The following is a 19,961-nucleotide window of genomic DNA, read 5'->3' as shown; positions in this document are numbered from 1 at the left end:
TCAAAAGTGAATTTTAATATATTAAATGTTTATTATGTTTTTTAAATTCAAAATTTAATTTTTTTAAACTAATTATATACTTTTTAGATTTTTTTATATTTAAATAAATATAATTTATTATTATATATTTGGACTCAATAAATAATTTAACTTAATAAAATATATTTAAATAAATTAATTTAAGTTATATTTAAATATAAAAAAAAGAATAAAATGGACTTTATATACTTAAAGTAACCCAAAAAAAGATAAAAATTGAGGCACAATCGCACAATAGGGCAGTGTTAGACACTCTTTTTCAAACGAAAAGGGGTTTTTTTGCTGTATTTTATAAAATACAAGAGGTTTTTCGCCTATTAAGTTAATATAGGCGGATTTCTCGCCATTTTACCAAAATAGAGGGGGTGTTATGCAATTTACCCTACTTTAAAACATAAATATGAAAAAACGTGAGTTAAGTTTACTGTTCCACATTGAAAAAGTATAAGCCCAATTTAAATATTTTAGGCTATAAATATGAAAATATTGAAGCCCAAAAGTAATTTATATTTCACTATACTATTAATTTTTTTTTATAAAAAAAAGGGGGTCAAATATTTTTTAAATATTAAGTATAAAAAATTATTCATTATGTGTTTTCTAGAGAAAGGTAAATTTTATAAATAAAATGAGATATAATACAACAGTGCATTATTCATTATGTGTTTCTGAAAACAATGTGACACGACGGCTACTAAATCAAATCAACAAAGGAAGACTCCAGAGCAACCACATGTTAGTCCCGAGACCGAGGACCTATGTAGACAAGGTCCATATAATTTTGGACTTTAAAGCTTCTGCAAGCACAGTATACACCTCACAGAGACCGAACTTTTGAACAGAAAAACGAAAAACAGAAATGGGTGAAGCAATCATTGGGGCTGCTGTGCAAGTTTTGGTGGAGAAACTGATCGTTGTTGCTACTGCAGACATTCGCACCATCTTCGGACTCAAGAATGAGCTGACGCGCCTCAGGGATTCATTCACCATGATTCAGGCGTTCTTGCACGACGCCTCCATGCGCCAAGTGGAGGAAGAATCTGTCACAGTGTGGCTCAAGAAACTAGAAGATGTTGCCTACGAAGCTGACAACTTGTTGGATGAGTTCAATTATCAAATCATTCGTCGAAAGGTAGAGATGAGAAACCGAAAGGTATGCTGCTTCTTCTGCTTCACCATTCCTTTGTTGTTTCGTTTAAAAATGGAGCGTCAGATCAAGTACGTCAATATGAAGTTGGAAGTGGTTAATAGAGATGCTAATACCTATAACCTTCATAGGAGAGTTGCAGATTGTCCTATATTTCTTCCTCCAGTAGTCGAAACTAATTCCATGGCTGTTGACCCAATCTTCCTTGGTAGAAAAGATGATGCTTCTATGATAATCAATATGCTAGTTAATCCAAGCGATGATGTTGTCTCCGTCGTTCCCATTGTGGGGATGGGAGGTATAGGAAAGACAACTTTAGCTCGATCCATCTTCAATGACCAGCAAATACAGCAACGTTTCAATGCAAAGGCTTGGGCTTGTGTATCTGGATATTCTGGTTCCATCACAAGTATTTTTAAGAGAATACTTGAATCTTTAATCAACAATGGTGGCATGTTAATAAGCGACGAAGCTATCCTTAAGAATCTTAAAGAGGAATTGAATGGTAAGCGATATTTACTTGTTCTTGATGATTTGTGGAATGTTGAACGGAAGTATTGGGAAGATTTTAAAAGCTCTCTTCTTGGAATCAACTCGAACAAAGGAAATTTCATCATTGTGACTACCCGTAGCAAAGATGTGGGAGAAGTTGTGAACCCAACGTATCAACATTCTTTGCGTGAATTGTCTAGTGATGATTGTTGGGACATAATTAAGATGAGAGCTTTTGCTAATCAAGCGGAAGTTTCTGAACATTTGGAAAATATTGGAAGGAAGATTGCTAGTAGATGTGGAGGTCTTCCACTAGCAGCAAACATGATAGCTGGAACTTTACAAGGAAAGATAATAGATGATTGGATCGCAGTTCTACAAAATGGATTTTCATATTCCAATGAAGACGCAAGTGGTGTGCTCCAGGTACTGAAGTTCAGCTTCGACCGTTTACCATCTCCATTACTTAAAAAGTGCTTCGCATATTGTGCCATTTTCCCAGAGGATGCAGAAATAGAGAAAGAACGGCTCATCCAACTTTGGATGGCTGAAGGATTCCTAATAGAAAATGATGAAAATGATATGGAGAGTTTAGGCAGTAGAGCTTATGATATTTTGTTGCAAAACTCTTTCTTCCAGGAGACGGTAAGAGACAAGTATGGCAATATCAAGCACTCGAAAATGCACGATTTGGTGCACAATCTAGCATGTTCAATTTCAAAGGCAGAAAGTTTTGATGTGAGAAATTGCAATGCGAAGAGCATTCCTGGTCGGGTTAAATATCTGGCGATGAGAACACTTAGTGACCAGGAATCACACAAGATGGAAAAAGAGAATGCAATTTATTTGCGGGCTTTGTTTTTGGGTGATAAGATAAATGACAGTGTGTTCCATGATTGCAAAAATCTGCATACTCTAGATCTACAGGAGACATATATTGAAGACTTGACACCCTCAATTGCTAAGCTAATACATTTGAGGTTTCTTGACATGTCTTCCACGAACATCAGAGCTTTTCCAGAATCAATTTGTAAGCTTTACAATTTGCAGACCTTGAGGGCAATTTCATGCAACGTCCTACGAGAGCTTCCATGCCAACTGCAAAACTTAGTTAACTTGAGACATTTCATCATTGAGAGTATGGTCTCTACAACGTTCCAAATGCCACTTAAAATTGGAAGGCTAACTTGTCTTCGAACATTAAAATTCTTTAATGTCGGCCAGGAGGATGGTCGTCGAATTGAAGAGTTGGGATATTTGAAAAACTTGAAAGGTGAACTTACCATACGCAATCTTGAACATGTAAACGACAAAGAAGAAGCTGCTGGAGCATGTCTCATTGAAAAACCCAACATACACAAGTTAGAGCTTGTGTGGAGTGGTTCGAGGGAAAGTGATAACCTTAATGATGAGCTAGTGTTGGAAGGCCTTAAGCCTCATTCAAACATAAAAAGTTTAACCATTATGAGGTTTCATGGGGATAATTTTCCATCTTGGATCATGAGTAGGACAGTTGGTGAGGTAATTCAGCTAGACAAATTGATTGAGCTCAAATTGATAGATTGCGAAAGATGCATAGAAATTCCGACACTAGGCCATTTACCACGACTTAAATTCTTAGTGTTGAGTGGACTGAAAAATATAAAATCAATAGGTCCTTCGTTTTACTATCCTCGTAATTATGGCATGGATGAGTCAAGCAAAAGAAGGGATAAACCTCCATTTCCATTACTGGAACGTTTCATCCTACATCAGATGGCCAATCTGGAAGAATGGATTGAATCTTCCACTCATAATGCATTTGGAGTTCTTAGTACTTTTCCACGCCTTAAAGTTTTGGATATTCATGGTTGTCCCAATATGAGAGGTGCTCCGACCCATGAGTTTCCTTGTCTTAAAAAACTAAAGATTGTTGAGGCTGGAAAAGGTGGAGTATTATTGGATAAGATATGCGGCAACAATTTAAGCTCTCTCACGAGTTTGATGCTCAGTTGTGTTTCAGATCTCACTCATATTCCTCAAAGGCTATTGTATAACAATCAAAGCCTTTCGGCACTATGCATTATTAGTTGTCCTGGCCTAGTACATCTTGAATTGCAAGGCCATGGTGTCGGGTCTCTTGAGTCTGTATCTATATATGATTGCAATAAACTCGAGTCAATCAGATACTCGATACATGGAGAAGGAAGTGGTAGTGACGGTCTCAGTTCTCTTCGAGGCTTGATGATTCTAGGTTGCCCTGAGCTGACTGAAGTTTCGAGTAAAATGCTAGAGTCTTGTACCTCTCTTGAATATCTAGCAGTAAGCGAGTGCCATAATCTGGTCTCTTTTCCAGCAAGGTCTTGGAGAATGTCACCGTGTTTATCCTACTTGGATATTTCTCGATGCCCGAAATTGAGGAGTTTGCCAAAGGATAGTCTCAATTGTCTTTCCGGCTTAAGGGAGTTGTGCATTGGTCCCTTCTCGATAGAAGTGGGCTTCACGTCTTTTTGTGAGATTTTTCAAGGCATCCAACAACTACATTCACTTACAACATTAAGATTATACGGATGGCCGCAGTTTGAGTCTCTGCCAAATCAACTTCAACATCTCACTACTCTCCGTTATCTTGAATTGTGTGAATTTGGAATGGAAGCTTTGCCTGAATGGTTTGGAAACTTGTCATCTCTGCAACAGTTGGATCTTAAAAGATGCAACAGGCTAAGACATTTGCCCTCTAAGGAAGTCATCCTTAGCCTCACCAAATTAACAGATTTATACATTACCGAATGCCCGGTGTTAAGCCAGAGATGCCAACAAGATCAAAGCGAATGGCACAAGATTTCGCATCTCCCTAGATTCCGATGCATAAGGTATGATTATAATCAACAATACTCGATTCATTCATTTCCCATATATCCATCCCACAATGTTCATGATATGTAAATTTTTCATTTCTCGTCTTATTTTGCTATATACTGCAGGAATTAAATTGGCCCCGCTGAGCAAGGTCATAGATGAATGAGTTTGATGTTATGTTATTTTGGAGATATGAGTAAGTGCTGCAAAAATCTATAAATACTGTATGTCGTGGAGTCCAACATGTTGCTTGTTAATAGGATTCCCTAAGCTAATATCTTTTAATTGGTATGTTGATTTCCTTGTAACTAGTCAAGACTTGCATTTTAAGTTTTGCTTTGTGTTTGACAGAAGAAGCCTCACAAAACCAGAGGTGAGTGGGGGGCGACTACGAAAAGAGCAAGATTCGACTTAATTTCAATTATTCAGCAGGAGTAGATGGATTTGAAGGACAAGAATAAGAATATGACTAAAAAATCATGTATAATGGTTGTAATGAATATTCTGACTGGGGTCTTTGTTAAGAATTTGTTTCAAAGTCATCAGATGTTGTATTATTAGCAACAGAGTTCTAATTCTTGGTTCGGTTGTTCAGTTCTCTGTTCGTTCTTTTGAAGTGGATTGCAAGGAACGAACTTGTTCAATTCTTGTGAATTGTGATCAACAACATAATATTTGCATCTTGTTGTATTTCTTTTGGCATATGTTGTCATATAATTAGGTTCACGAGGGTAAATGCTAGTATTTCCCGTCAATGCTGTCATTGCCATTTATAGCATCCAACCTAGGCACCATGACAAGCCTGTACAGCTATGTACAAGGATCCAAGAAACACAGGCCAAGTTAAATAAGAGAAACTGCATCAAACTTCACCGAAATGAAACAGGCCCTTGGCAGCAGAGTATAAGTAAAAATGTCAAACTGCGGAGAATTCACAAAAGCAAGACCACATACAATAAAGTCGAATGAAAATCATTCAAACTGACATAAATCTGCCCAATTTCACATATGTGAACAGAGAAATCAGCTTCGCGTTATTCCAACCCCATGTTTAAAGAAAGCTAAAGTTGTGCCCCCAACGATATTATGCTGCATACAGTAATGCACTGTGCAGTATCGATAGCATTGTTTGAGTGAAGCCAGAAAACCTGTTCATGGCTCGACAGTCATGCTTTCAGCCTCTCGTCTGACAGATTCAAAGAGTACAGAGGAAAGGTACCGCTCACCAAAGCTTGGGAAGATAACCTGCAGTGGAGTTTATGAAGAGATTAATGGATGGTAATTATATTGCAAAATGAATTTCAGTAAATTATCTAGAGGCCTTGGGGATACACTCTATGTAATGTACGGTAGAAAGCAGAGCTTCTTGGAAAAGGAAAGTTCTATCGTCCAATGTGATAATATGTGTACTACTACAGGACATATAAGAAAAGTCGATAAGAAATATATGTATTTCACTTTTCTTTTCTGGATGAGAGTGAATCACCAATGGATTCTCCCCATTTATTAGGCACATTAAGGTGATTAATCTACATTACTAAGTAAATAGTTGTTAATCAGTTATTCTCCTGTGAAGAGAAGGGCTTCATTTACGGTCAACAATGTCGTTTCACTACCACCTCTCACTTAGCTTCAAAATTTTGTCCAAATTGCTTGTCAGGTTTACATACCAACAAGGGTAAAAGAAAGTAGACAGACTTACAACAATGAGTTTTCCAGCATTTTCAGGCCGCTTTGCAATCCTAATAGCAGCAGCAGCAGCAGCGCCAGATGATATTCCCACCTGTAGCATATTCTTACAGCTTTAGAATGTTTTGATGCAAGAAATGCCAATGAATAAGGTTATAGAGTTGGAAAGAATGAAGTGATAGGAATTATCAAACTCTCGGCAGCTCGTGGGTGGGACTGAATTAGTAGAGTATTCACTTACCAACAACCCCTCTTTCAATGCAAGAAGCTTCGCAGTCTCTATGGCCTCGTCGCTTGAAACCTGGAAATACACAAGAAAACATGCAATAATGAATGTTTCACATTTAATTTACCAACAATAGATAGAAGTCAAGAATGTAGTTGGTTGAATACTCCAGTTAGAACAGAAAGAAGATAACTGAATCTTACTTGAATTACTTCATCAATGAGATTAACATCCAAAACGCCAGGGATGAAACCAGCCCCGATCCCTTGAATCTTGTGTGGACCTTGAGTATTATACAAAGATCATTCATCAAACTGGAGTTACAGTAATACGAATTGCAAAGCACAAAACTATGAACTTTCACTTAAAAACTCGGGCTTGTGAAATAAATACAATCTTCAAGAGGACTCAAAGCTAGATCAAAATTTGTTCTTTATTAACATTGGTGAATTTAATTCATAAGAAAGAAAAAAATAAAGTGATAGCATGATAAGTCTTGGAAAAAAGACTTATACAGCTAGCAATGAATGGTTATAAAAATAATAAAAAGAAAGTCTTTCTTACACTTGAAGTAGGTCAAGTATGGGGGTTTTGATATTATTGGTGTGTACCTAATTTTCTGTACTACTTCACACATTATCATATTATTTTTTATATTTGGTTCAAGTTCAAGCATAACTCAAAACCATGTTGAAGGTACGCTCAACCTGGGCTACAATTATAAATCAAGTCTCAACTTTCAGCTCAAGGTTTGTTCCACTTGGAACTTGCTTATGCTCAACTTAAAAATTATCAAATCAACCGACTTAAGCTAATCAATAGTGTTTTTGTAAATGTCCGTGTTTCTTGTCAATTCTTTTGCTCGATCCATAATCGATATAAAGACAACTACATTCAGTGAATTAAGAATAAGATACAACAGCAACAGAACTCACCAGGCTTTCCTCCAGAGAGAATAGGACTTTCAACTGGTTCCACCCCATAAAGCTAAATGACAAATAAAACAGACAATAATGAGAATCAGAATCATCAGAAAATTAGATTACAAAGCAGACAGTTTTACTACACAAAATGTGACTATGTGTGACAATAAAATCAACCACAAGACAGCTGACAAACTAAAACAATGATATAACCTTTATGTTAGGGTTGTGTTCTTTAAGAAACTTTCCTGCACCAGTGATTGTGCCTCCAGTACCAATCCCGGAAACAAACGCATCAATTTTTCCATTCGTTCCTTTCCAGAGCTCAGGTCCGGTGGTTTCATAGTGTATCTAGAAGAATTATGCGTTATTTCTAATAGATTTTCCCAACCAGCAATAAAACTGCTCGATATAATGGTAGCAAAGTTAACTACCTTAGGATTGGCAGGGTTTTCGAATTGCTGCAGGATGTAGGAATTAGGTGTCTTATCCCTTATCTCTTCAGCCTTCTGAACAGCACCTTTCATTCCCTTAGCAGGATCTGTTAGCACCAACTCAGCACCAAAAGCACGGAGAATAATTCTGCGCTCAAGACTCATAGAAGAAGGCATGGTGATAATGAGCTTGTAGCCTTTAGCAGCAGCCATGAATGCCAAGCCTATACCCGTGTTGCCACTCGTTGGTTCAATGAGGACACTCTTCAGCAAAAATATAGCAAAATTTAACGGTGAGAAACTAAGAAAACATACTTCTATACTAAACCAAATTCCAGATTATAACCAAAGTAGTGATATAAATTAAAGCAGAAGTAGAAAATTTTGTTGATCTACCTGTCCAGGTGTGATGAGGCCCTGTGCTTCAGCATCTGTAATCATACTATAACCAATCCTGCCCAAAGAAACACATAATTGAAGAAAGTGAAAAACGAATAAAATGAAAACATTGACACTGAACTATGATAGCATTACCTATCCTTGACGCTAGAGCACGGCTCCATTGACTCCAGCTTAGCCGCAACACGCCCAACACAACCATCAACAATATTGTTCAAGTACACCAATGGAGTTTTACCAATCAACTACAGCATAAAATACAACTTTTAAGCCCAAACACAAAAGTTAAGAAGAAAGAATAAAGACACAAAGAAATCTTATTTGTTGGCCAAAGAAGAATCAATGGCAATCACACTTCTAAAGACTTATTACCTCAGTAACATCCTTTGCAATTCCAACATTTTCTTCGGCCATGTTTGTGTATTACTCCTGCAATCAAACACCAAGAATCTCAGCCAATACAAAGTTTGACAGTTTCTCAGCCTCTCCAAAGAGTAAAAAATGTGAACGATAAACTCAACGCACACAACAGAAACATCAAAATCAAGTAAAGTGAAACAAAAGTCCAAGAAGAACACTTTAGTTAACAAACTGGTACACCCCCATTGAAGCCCCAAAAGATACTTTCACTATCTTTCAACCATACCCTTATCATCATCAAAACCAAACAAAAAAAACTCATCTCTTTTTACCAACTAAAATAATAATTCACCACCTGAAACTCATCAAAGAAAACCCATTTCATCCACACAACAAAATCTTCTCAGAAACATGATAAAACCAAAATTAATCTACTTCTCCTTTTCTTTTTCTCATTTCTGCAAATTTTTAACCAAAGAAAAAAAGTTGGAGTATTTTACTTTACTGCAGTGAGTAGAGAAGTAGGATCAACAGTGCAAATTAATTAATGAAAAAGAATAAAAAAGCACAATCACCTTGTAGTGGGCTTCTGTGTCTACGATGAAATGACCTCGTAATTTTGATTATATTTATAATGGAATTATTCAGGCGTGGACTTTTCTGTGCGTGTTTATTACCTTACATATACCAATAATTATGGACTTTGCTGCCTGCGTCAATTACGATGATCGACAAAACATTACCGCCTAAATAAATAAATAATTGAGATAGTGGAGAGTATTTATAAATTGTGAATTATCCCATGAAAATGGATATTGCCTGAATTTGGCCCAGGTACAAAATCAAAAATATAGTTTGAGACTGAGCCACGGACAGACATTGATTGATATGCCCGATGCACAATATAAACAACGTATATATATATATATATTTAAAAGAAAAAACAGTTCATGATATAATAAATAAAATTATCTATATCAATAATTAAAGAGGATGGTCAAATATGATTGAATACGTTGTTTTCGGATTTTTAATAGAGAGTAGAACAAGAAGATTCTCTGTCATTAGCGCGTAACTAATTGAAAATTGAAACAATGATTAATTAAAATCTCATAATTCGTATTTTACGAATATAAGTATTTAATTTATTTTTAATAATAATATATGTATGTTGTTATTTTATTTATTTTGAAATTGTTGATTAATTTAAAAATATTATTGCATTACATAATAAATATTGTAATAATATATTAATTAGTTTAGAATTATTGATATGTTCTAGGGAGAAAAAAGTAATGATGGACAAGGATTAATGGCAATAAATATATATATATATATATATATTATGAGAGGGAAAATAAAGATAAGATGGAAAAGGTAAACAAGTAAGTGAGTTTGGAGGCTATAAGCATACGCTACTAAAGTGGAGATTGGAGAAGCGTTAAATAATCAGAAGTGCCTGTTCTTTGGAGGTCCCAAAGGACGGCGTACCACCCCACCCCACTCCCTTGATTTTTTGTGTGTTTTACTTGTCATTAGTGGTCAATGTGTATCTGTCAGATTTTGATGTAGCAATTGTTACATTTTTGTCCAATGCAATTGATACATAGTACTGTGGCCTTTACTAAGATAAAAAATCTAACACGTAGTATTGAAATTATCAGAACCAATCAGATTTAGTTGGATCAGGCAATCTTTATTTATTTTAGTGGTGCATGTTAATTCATTTTTGGATTAATTATGAAATAATTAACAAGGGATTTTGGAATAAATAAATAAATGATAGGAAAGGGTGGATGTGGATGTGCTGTCCTAGGTTGAATATGCATATTCATATTCATATTCCTAATGAGATTGCTTGTGAAGCTATTCATTCTTTTGTTGTCTTGTGAATGAGAGAGATTTACAGGCAATTGTTCCGTCACCCAATTTCACACCTAATCTGCCTTCAATTCATCATCTTTATATCACTATTTCATTTAAACAAAAATTCATGTTCAGCAAAAAGATAATTACATATCCCAACCCCTCAGAACACACTACACATATTTCTCTGCTGCTGCATTCACAACCCTTTCATTCTATTACCACTAATTTTACTCATAACAAAAGCGAGCCCCACTGAATCACAAGCAAGCAATTCTTGTATCCTCTCAATTTCCCCATCATTAAACCAACTCATAATAAGCTGTCCATGTGTTTGTTTGTTGAAAGGTCATTTAGATTGCTGCTTCAAATCCCTTATGCTCACAATTGATACCTTCTTCTTGATCTCAAAAGTTACCTTATCTAGATCCGCAACAGTTGCTAGATGACCGTAGAATACCCTCTTCTTCTCTCCCGACTTGGCATCCAATCTCACTAGGTTTGGGTTGTTCTCATCATCCTTACCAGGTGTTACGGGTTGCATGCGCGCCCAAGACTCTCGCCCGCGTTTCTCCCTCTCGAAATAATCAGCCAGCCTCAGGGCCTCCTTCAGCCCTGACTCGTCGCCTGAGAATTTTACCGTATGAATGCCCAGATGACCTTCTCTTGAGTACAAGGACATCGACTTGCCACTAGTAAATCCAAGATCTATGAAGACGAGATTGATAAGGATACCAATATTGCTAAATCACAATTATTAACCCATTCAAGCATTGTGAAATGTCAGAGAAATAGGAGCCATAAATTGATTTCATCAATAAAACAGCAAATTGTACAAGGCAGCTTCGATAATTTTAGACCACTCAACAAGAATCATCCTGCCTGATATCTATCTACCAAAACATACTACAGATGGAGAGGAACAGTCAGAAGGATACTTGATAAACTTCTGGAGAAAGTAAGAAAACCATTTATGTCTAGGATCATTGGCCTAAATTATTCAGAACATGGAGAAGTTTCTAAGCATTTGTATCAAATCAAGGCAAACTGACTATCTCACAAGGTGTGGAAAACCCAAATTTTCCTTCACCGGTTGGGCAAACGAATTTTTTGCAATCCACCAACGCAGGGATATAATTGTACCCTGACTTGCAATTGATTTATGCCATCATAAGAGTTACAAACCCTGATGACCTACTTGATCCAGTTCATTCTACTTATTCAAAGTATAAGTGTAAAACAGTTAGTGCATGACATAGGCTGTTGCAAGCCATAATTTAAATGCAACTCCTAGATCAAGCAAGTATAACCAATCAGGAAGAGTGGAAGCAATGAGCTTGCAAGTCTAAAGGAGGAAAATGCTATTGCTCACCTCCTTAACACGACACATCTACGCTCATGAATCCTCCGTTATTGCAAAAACATAAATTACTAAAACAAGATCGACAAGCCTAAGCAGGTTTAAGCTGAGTCCTGACAGCACATACATTATGGATGATATAACATTGTAGAAGGAGAGGGCATCTAGCTAATTTTTCAATTCACTCTTAGCGATCAATATGAAAAGTAACATCATTGCTCCCTGATGTTAATCCTACCAAAGGAGAAGAAACATGGAGAGGGAGAGAAACAGATAATCAGATACTAAGAAGGAATAGCAGTATCCTAATCCATGAATAAGCTATAGGAGACTTCCAGAACTATGAAGCCTAACAGGACAAGGTAAAAAATAATAATCCATAAAAAAAAAGGGTCAAAATCAATCTCAATTCACCTGCTCCCTGCATTCTCCCTCTCAATTGTCGGGTGGCATAAAGAACAAAAGACTTGAATAATATAACTTTTCAGATAGCAAAAGCAAGCTTGCAGGTCTTAATAACTATAAGGCTCTGAGTGAAATAAAGGAAATTAGAGGAATAAAAGACCAGTATTCCCCTGCAATGCATAAATGCATGTTGAGCAGTAAAGAAAACCATGAGCCTAAAACTTAATTCCAGCAACCAAAAATGTCAGCAAATTGGACCACAGAAGTTACATTTCTCTTGCACAGTAATCCAGCAAATGAACCACCAAAGCTAGCAAAATATAATAGCAGATATAAATACAAAAGAACGAAATATAGAGCATTGTAATGCGACGAAACAACCCATCCACTTATCAGCTTGAAGACCTAATCAATAATATGGCGTGCGGTCAAACTGATGTAAATAGACTTGGACTGTGATGCGACAAAACAGACCTGATGTCAGCATATGGTAAGCTACTCAATTCACTAGAAAAGACAACCCTAAATCCAAATGTCCATAAGCAGGTTAAACCCAGTAGCTTGTACTTATCATTGACGAAGCCAAGGTACCATAGGACTAGGAAACTTAAATAACATTAGTTCCCACAGCATGCTACCCAAATTAGATAACAGAGTCAAAGAACTTGATACCAGTAGTCTCACACAACTTCCTCCCCAAATTAGATAACATAATCAAACTATGCATATATAACATGATAAAAGTTAAACCAATAATACTCCCTTCATTGCCTTCAATTACCTAACACTATTCTTGACTCGGCTCACAAACTCAAAGGGTCAGTTTAAGTGCTTTTCAACAACATCATGGAAACAACTGGGTGATATGGAGGCAAGTAGAATAAGAAAGCTATATGACAATTACTGCAGTCCTCCAGAAATCTGCAACCACCGCTGGACGGAACTAGTCATGATGGAGGTGTGGTAACAATGCATAGAGATACACATACCAGATGATAGTGGTAGTAAACAAGTTGATTGGGTCAAGTAAAGAGATATAAGATAACAAAGTAAACAGGATAACCATGGATAAGCTGGAAGAACACCAGAACCCTTCAGCGGATGCAATAACCACAATTATCAATCACTAATGCAGCTACACAGATGGACAGACAATTTAAAAGAACATCTCATTCATGGAAAGCAGAAAAAATAATAAAGGATGGGGTCATGATACCTCTAAGCATACTATCCATTGCTCTGTTTCCTATACCTTCCATACGACCATCTCTACCTTTTCCTGTGATAGTATTATGAATTAAAACAGAAGGTGGCCACATAATCAGATCATCTTGGTTGGCTTCTGCATCATCGGCAGAAAAATTCTGATAGGCTTTTGAGTTATCAGGGGGCGTCAAATAGTTCCAACCCATCAGAATGCACAAAGCCTTATGAAAGGCCAGGTGATCCACAATTGAGTCTGCACTGTCTGAGTTGTATGCATGCATGATAAGACTGTGTGTGTCTGGAAAATCTTTTGAATACCTGTATTTTCATGTCAAAACCGTGCAGTAGTCTCAGACACAAACCCACAAGTTTCACACAACAAGAAATAGGATATCAAATTTAGGCTATCTGCATTTGGTCAGAGAATTTGAATCAGGCAGTACAAGCTTACAGCTTCAAGCCGAATTGTCAACGAATTTAAAGGGCACAGTGGATGGGTAAATACAACCCAAAAGTTACTTCTAAGTAGGATTACACCAAAAAGAGATTCAGATATTAGCGTTGAAATTTTTTTCACTCAAGTACATTTTCCTTTTCTCATCATAAGATCATTTATATAAACGAAACTGAAATAAATTTTGCCCAAGGAAGAATGCCTGGCTTTGATGTTTGCTAATATAAGCTGAAAATCAGCCTCAATGTGAAATTCAAGTTCAGCATAAAATCCATGTCTTCGTCCCAGGTCAACTGGACCTAACCTAAAACAAGAACTTAGAACTAGTACGAGAACATAGAGGAAGAAATATATTTTTCACCAAACTCAAGGAGTAATCTCCAAACTAGTGGTATTATTGCCACTACTTGAGAATTTAGCCTAATCATATCAAGTGATAGTATTGAGATATAGCTGTACAGAATGACATGCAAAAAACTGAAATATTGAAGTCAGTACAAGGAATATCAGAACACCCTCTCCAGACTGATAATGCTTAGTACCCCGGAAAAGAAAAATAGCATCTGACAACTGATCACTCAGAGGCAAAAGATGACAACCAAAGAAAGATCTAGCTAGATTTAATTGTGCACTTATTCAAGTAGGGTTCTTCTACCCAGAAATTTAAATCAGTAAAACAGCACCATAGTGAGTAAAACACCATAAAAAGCATAATTTGGCTATACGTCACAACACAATTATTGGTAGGACATCAGCAGCTGTGCAACAGCAAAGTGAAGGCAATAGTTGACAAATCAAAGAATAAAGTACTAACACGACTCTGCAAAGCAGTTCCACAAATAAGAACCTACTACATAGTTCTCGTGTTTACAGTTCACATTGATTTAGTTAAGTTCCAATTTCCATTTTTTCATACGCTCTACTTTAGGTACATGTGTTTAGTTTCAAAATGTTGTAAAAGATTCTTCATATATATAAAACACAGGTTTTCTTTGAAGAGAAAATGGTAAGGATAAAAAACATCCCAACCTTTTGTATGAAAACATCAATGAACCTATAAGCTATGCACATACTGAGGAGCCCTCTCTTCCCATAACACCGAGAGCTGGAAAATATCACGTAGAAGCAAGATTGGGAAACATAAAAAATGAATCCGTAGATTTATTTGCATCTGGAAACAGAAATGAAAATTAATGTAATACACTAACAAGCAAGTATCAGATATGCGACAAAAATGTGATATGCTGAAGCACCCACATTGCAGTCTGCCAAAAGGGTTCCAATTATTAACTCTATCTATCTTATCTAAACCTAAAAATCAATAGTTATAAATTATAATGCTAGCCTTCAGAATTATCGCCCATCAGATGCAAGGTAGCAATGTATAATACCATAGACAATCCTCTTTGTATTAAAGTTTTAGGAGTATATATATGGGCAAAGACATGAAAATTAAATATGACTATTTGATTCCAACCCACTGCTAGTACATCAGATCCAGAGAACCAAGCATCTCAACAGGCATGAGCGAAATATACACAAAATCAAGCAACTCTCTCTAAGTAAACGGATTAAGAAATCACTGGAGGGGCTAATAGAGCTCCACTAGAGCACAAAGGTCGGAAAATGAATAATCAACCAAAATAAAGTATTCACAAGGCAGTTACTATGATTCAGTTATAGCCAACAAATTTACATTAAAGTAACTGCAATCCAATAAACAGAACCTATTTGAATACCCCATAAGAAGGACAGTTTGTGAAGAAAAGTAAAATCCAACATGGGTAACCATAAACACTGAGAAACCATTCTATCTGGACTATATCATAAATTGCAATCTACCGAGGCAGCAAGGTAAACCCTGAAATAATAATTGTGATCTGCCGAGGCAGCATGAAAACCCTGACATCAACTGCAAAATTGGGTTGATATAATTTCCATATACATAAAGTACAAATCCATACAGAGGATCTTCCACATATATTCATATTCTTATAAGAATAAATTTAAGACTTGCAGATGGCACATATCACAAAGAATAAATAGTCCATGACAAATGCTCCAAATGAAACTTGAACTCTAGAATACTAATGAAAAAAATCTGTCGAGCTAGTACGACTGTCCATTTTAAAGTTAAAGTGCAAAAGCGTTGGTCCATTCATCCCAGAGGACTATGAAGAAATCACATTCGGCTCACATGATGTTAGAGTAAATGACTTTTTACTTTTAAGGAAAAAGAAGGACCCTGTGGATGGATTGTTGTCTATGTCCTTGTCTTCAAGAGTTACGAAAAAGCCTCTATGTAGGAACCTTCCATGATACTCTAGCCCGATGCCAACAACAAAGGTCAGGCATGAGAATGGAATTTGACTCTACATTTCAGCATAAACTTGAAAGACTTCTTACAAACCCACCGTGTTAAGCTGTTTTAAGGATTACTAATACCCGACACCCCTACTACGATCAACAAAACATAATGTAGAGTCTAAGTTCAAAGCTGACGAACAAAATCATGAAGCACATCCCTCCAAGAATGATAAATAAGCAACAACACGTGAAAAGTGCCAAAAATATGCATGCAGAAATGATACTTCAAACTTGAAAGTATGCTATGCTTACATGATAGCATCATCATAAAACATAGAGTGCTTTTGGACACTTGATAGGGTGTGATGTATCATCAACCACATTCCTTTAGTTAACCTATTAAGGGCAATGCTGCTTCACATAGTACTGGTGCATAATCGCATCAACTAGAAATGGAATAAAGAGCAAAGTGAACGTGTAAATAGCATATGGTAATTAATCAATTCCAGTAATGCTCATGAAGATTTCCTAACCTTAATCACATTAAGAATATGGCAAGTCACCACAGCTACCGATCTTCAAGTTGAGGATTTACACCTTCAACTTTATCACATAACAAAATACCAGTTTTACATAAAACACATTCCAGGGAATATAGACCACAGAAATACACTTTTATGGTGATCTTTCTTTCCCGTCAGGGAAATGAGAGTCATAATCCAGTTAGGAAAAGAAATCACTGACGAGAACTATTTATTACCCCTACAAGGATGACACTCCTTATTTACATTACCAGTCTGAATGTCATCCTTTACTTACGAGCCTCAATCACATAAAGACTATAAACGGCTCCTCAATGCTTTGCTACGAGGATGGGTCCTGCAAATATACCTCCTCTATATCTGGGACTTCCTCTTCAAACTTGCACTCTTACCCAATTCTACCTATAATAAGTCTGAATGTCATCCTTAACTTACGAGCCTCAATTACATAAAGACTATAAACGGCTCCACAATGGCTTGCTACACAGGATGGGTCCTGCAAATATACCTCCTCTATATCTGGGACTTCCTCTTCAAACTTGCAATCTTAACCACTTCTACCCATAATAAGAATGCTAAGAGGGCTAGAGCATTATCTCGTAGAATCCCCTTGTTTACTTATACTCATAGTTAAAAAAGGCGTGCCATGGCTTGCAGCCAAATGGCGCAGGCTCAGCGCATTTAAATGGAAGTGTTGCAGAAATAGCATGCTACTTTTTCTGTAGCACCAGGTGAAAGTCCAGCCTTTTTTAGGCTGGGCTGAAAAAAGTTGGGCGAAGCCCAATTTATTTTGAAGAAGGTTTCGACCAGGTTTAAATAAGGGTGTGCTTCAGCAAGCCCAGCCTTTAACTCAATTTTTCTTAAAAGAAATTTAAAAAAGAAAAAAGAAGAGAACCTTGACTGGAGAAGAAATTGAGTTAGAGTGATAGATATTTTATGTTTTTTTTTCCCCTTTTCATAATGATTTCTGCTACCGGGGGAAGCTGGTATTGTTTTTGTAGCTAAATAGATGGTCTGATGCTTGTTGTTCCTGTTGCTAAATGTATCGAGGGTGTTACGCACGTGCGAATGATACCCTCACGAAATTTATCACTAGTACTCTCCTAGCTAGACTAAATATAAAATACCATATATCCTCCCCTCATGCCCTTTCCTAATCTATGCCTAATAGATGTTTTGCCTTGCTCAATTATGATTTGTGAAGTTGCCTAGCTCTTTTAAGTAAGATTTGCTCAATGCTCTTGCATTTTTCGAACTCTTCTTTTCCCTAAAACTAGTTGTTTTTCATATTTCTTTTATGGTTAAATGGTTAACATGATTTCTAGTGTTTATATTTAAATGTTTCTGCATTGTTGGTATTAAAAGAAATGACGTATGAATATATAGTTTATTTCTACAAATATGCGCCGTGCTTTAAAAGGGCTCACGCCGTGCCATGCGTCATGGCTCCAGGGCACCTTTACGTCATGCTCCTAACAACTATGCTAATACCTCTATGTAATAAATGTTAATATCTTTAATACAATATTTAATGTGCTAACATTCCCTGAGCCCTCCAGTTAATAGAGAGCTAACGATCTAAAGGCGAATGCTATTCCCTTACTTTCCTATTCTATGCACACTACGTCAACAATCATAACATTTATACCAATTACCCCCTAGAACAATTAAAAATCACCAAAAGCACACAGATGTACAGTGTACATGAGATGACATCTCCTGCAAATTGCTATCTTCAATATCAAATGAACTTATACAAGTAAGCAACAAAGAAGCAAGCATCAATTTAGCAATACTTCAGCAACCAACACTGTTGCCTACCACAGATACTGAAGAAAGTGCATGACAATAATGTGTTTGTCTGGTGGCGTCAAGCTCTGTGCATGCATTCAAATCACCTGATAAATTCTGCTAAGTATTCAGATAGCACTATCCAAAAAATCCCACCTACTGCCCTGCAACTCAGTACTAGTTGGTTACAAAGTGATCTATAAGCACTCTGCAAATGACCACTTAACTAACACAAGTCTACTAAGATAACTTACCCTCACAAATAACCAGAGAAATAAAGCAGAAATCTTAAAACAAACGTCTGTAATCTTAAACATATATCATCACACCTGCCGCATGCCAGGCATGGCAGAGGTCCTTGTTTCCCATCCGCCAAATAATTCTTTCTCTGATTTGCAGTCTCAAAGACCAACTTCACGAAATGTAAAAATGCCTTCTTCGAAGCATTCTGGTCAACCTCATTATGCTTAAGCTTGCTCGCACTCCCCTCAAGAAGCCTCATGTTCTTAGGGGCTCTCATTTCTCCTCTCCCCAAATTATACCCAGCACTTGGCCCCGGCCCGTTCGCATTTCCATACTGCAAAAGCTGTTGCCTTTGCCTCTCAAACCCATCATCCCTCCCTCCCCTCTCATCCTCCCCAAACTTTCGTTTTAATGAATTCTCGGGGCCCGCATTCCAGTGATCCGGAATCCGGGTCCTAGCATCACGGCCGAGAAAGTCGGGGCTCATTGGGATGGGGGGTCTATCAAGCCCAAAATCACGCGGGCCAAGGAATTCGGGCCGGAAACCAGGCCGAGGCATATGTGTAAAATTCTCATAATCCGGGGGCAGAGCGAAGTAAGATCGCACGGAGCCATCTGCAAGGACTATACTCCGGCGGTCGAGCATATGGAATCCATAAGATGGGGGCGGCGGCGGATCGGTGAAAGGGAACGCGGGCCTTAGCGCAGAAATGAAGTTGGGATTTTCAGGTCTTGGAGATGGGTTTTCCGGCCTCGGTCTGGGCTTTGTGGCTGGGAGTTTGCTGTTGGAATCTCTATTGTTCGGGGTAGTGGTGGTGTTGGGGGGAGGTTTGTGCTCGGCTTTAGCGGAGGCGGAGGTGGACGCGGACGAGGAGTTTTCCCAGCGGGATTTGCGGTGGTGGGAGTGGGGAGGGAAGGAGTGAGGGGTTTTGGGAGGGTTGCCGCCTGGCATGTTATGGAGAAAACCAAGAACAGACTAAATTGAAAGAGTGTGCTGTGCTCGTTTTTAATTTCAAGTGACTGAATTTGCAGCGTTGAATTCCATTCATATATAAAGGAAGCATCGGAGTCTAAGAAGATCGCACGACATCAAAATAACATATTTTAGTTTAATTCGTTTTTCACCCCTATTAAATTCATTATACTATTACTACCCCTACCTTCCTTTGATTTTCATCCACAATTTGGACAATGATGTGTTTGAAATTTTAGCATGCCAGTAAAACGGAACTTTGACACC

At 37.2% G+C, this 19,961-nt stretch overlaps 3 protein-coding genes across 8 annotated transcripts; 1 reads left to right on the top strand and 2 right to left on the bottom strand.

Moving 5' to 3' along the window:
• Window positions 1-750: 750 nt before the first annotated feature.
• Window positions 751-5,220, top strand: LOC105171581 (putative disease resistance protein RGA3). Of its 3 annotated transcripts, none has more exons than XM_088885750.1 (4): window positions 1,062-1,192; window positions 1,318-4,530; window positions 4,642-4,712; window positions 4,868-5,220. In XM_088885750.1, the coding sequence occupies exons 2-3, from the start codon at window positions 1,370-1,372 to the stop codon at window positions 4,646-4,648; spliced, it is 3,168 nt and encodes a 1,055-aa protein (XP_088741876.1). In that variant the 5' UTR covers window positions 1,062-1,192; window positions 1,318-1,369; the 3' UTR covers window positions 4,649-4,712; window positions 4,868-5,220. The 3 variants fall into 3 exon arrangements, with proteins under 3 accessions (XP_011091043.1, XP_088741876.1, XP_088741877.1); XM_088885751.1 differs by having other exon boundaries at window positions 1,080-1,192; window positions 1,329-4,530; XM_011092741.3 differs by having other exon boundaries at window positions 751-4,530.
• Window positions 5,221-5,359: 139 nt separating this feature from the next.
• LOC105171352 (cysteine synthase) lies at window positions 5,360-9,215 on the bottom strand. Of its 4 annotated transcripts, none has more exons than XM_011092429.3 (11): window positions 9,048-9,123; window positions 8,560-8,616; window positions 8,323-8,432; window positions 8,185-8,242; window positions 7,789-8,052; window positions 7,568-7,705; window positions 7,367-7,418; window positions 6,635-6,714; window positions 6,447-6,506; window positions 6,219-6,299; window positions 5,360-5,761 (listed from the first exon to the last, which is right to left on the bottom strand). In XM_011092429.3, exons 2-11 carry the CDS (start codon window positions 8,599-8,601, stop codon window positions 5,669-5,671), a joined length of 978 nt encoding a protein of 325 aa, XP_011090731.1. In that variant the 5' UTR covers window positions 8,602-8,616; window positions 9,048-9,123; the 3' UTR covers window positions 5,360-5,668.
• A 1,275-nt stretch (window positions 9,216-10,490) lies between these two features.
• On the bottom strand, window positions 10,491-19,764 carry LOC105171350 (uncharacterized). Its single transcript, XM_020697505.2, has 3 exons — window positions 18,808-19,764; window positions 13,395-13,702; window positions 10,491-11,121 (listed from the first exon to the last, which is right to left on the bottom strand). The coding sequence occupies exons 1-3, from the start codon at window positions 19,671-19,673 to the stop codon at window positions 10,763-10,765; spliced, it is 1,533 nt and encodes a 510-aa protein (XP_020553164.1). The 5' UTR covers window positions 19,674-19,764; the 3' UTR covers window positions 10,491-10,762.
• Between the last annotated feature and the right edge of the window lie 197 nt (window positions 19,765-19,961).

The sequence above is a fragment of the Sesamum indicum genome, linkage group LG10, assembly GCF_026168435.1.
Source record: "Sesamum indicum cultivar Baizhima isolate 11 linkage group LG10, ASM2616843v1, whole genome shotgun sequence".
NCBI classification, from domain to species: domain Eukaryota; kingdom Viridiplantae; phylum Streptophyta; class Magnoliopsida; order Lamiales; family Pedaliaceae; genus Sesamum; species Sesamum indicum.
The sequence above is the reverse complement of the archived record's forward strand: the minus strand, read 5'-3'. Positions and strand labels throughout refer to the sequence as shown.

Coding starts and splice junctions, on each gene's coding strand:
- LOC105171581 (XM_011092741.3), top strand. CDS start 899: ATGGGTGAAGCAATCATTGGGGCTGCTGTGCAAGTTTTGGTGGAGAAA.
- LOC105171352 (XM_011092429.3), bottom strand. CDS start 8,601: ATGGCCGAAGAAAATGTTGGAATTGCAAAGGATGTTACTGAG. Junction 8,243..8,322: donor TGCTCTAGCGTCAAGGATAG/GTAATGCTATCA, acceptor TTCTTTGGGCAG/GATTGGTTATAGTATGATTA. Junction 8,053..8,184: donor GCCTCATCACACCTGGACAG/GTAGATCAACAA, acceptor TTTTTGCTGAAG/AGTGTCCTCATTGAACCAAC.
- LOC105171350 (XM_020697505.2), bottom strand. CDS start 19,673: ATGCCAGGCGGCAACCCTCCCAAAACCCCTCACTCCTTCCCTCCCCAC. Junction 13,703..18,807: donor CCATGCCTGGCATGCGGCAG/GTGTGATGATAT, acceptor ATGAAAATACAG/GTATTCAAAAGATTTTCCAG. Junction 11,122..13,394: donor AATGGATAGTATGCTTAGAG/GTATCATGACCC, acceptor TCGTCTTCATAG/ATCTTGGATTTACTAGTGGC.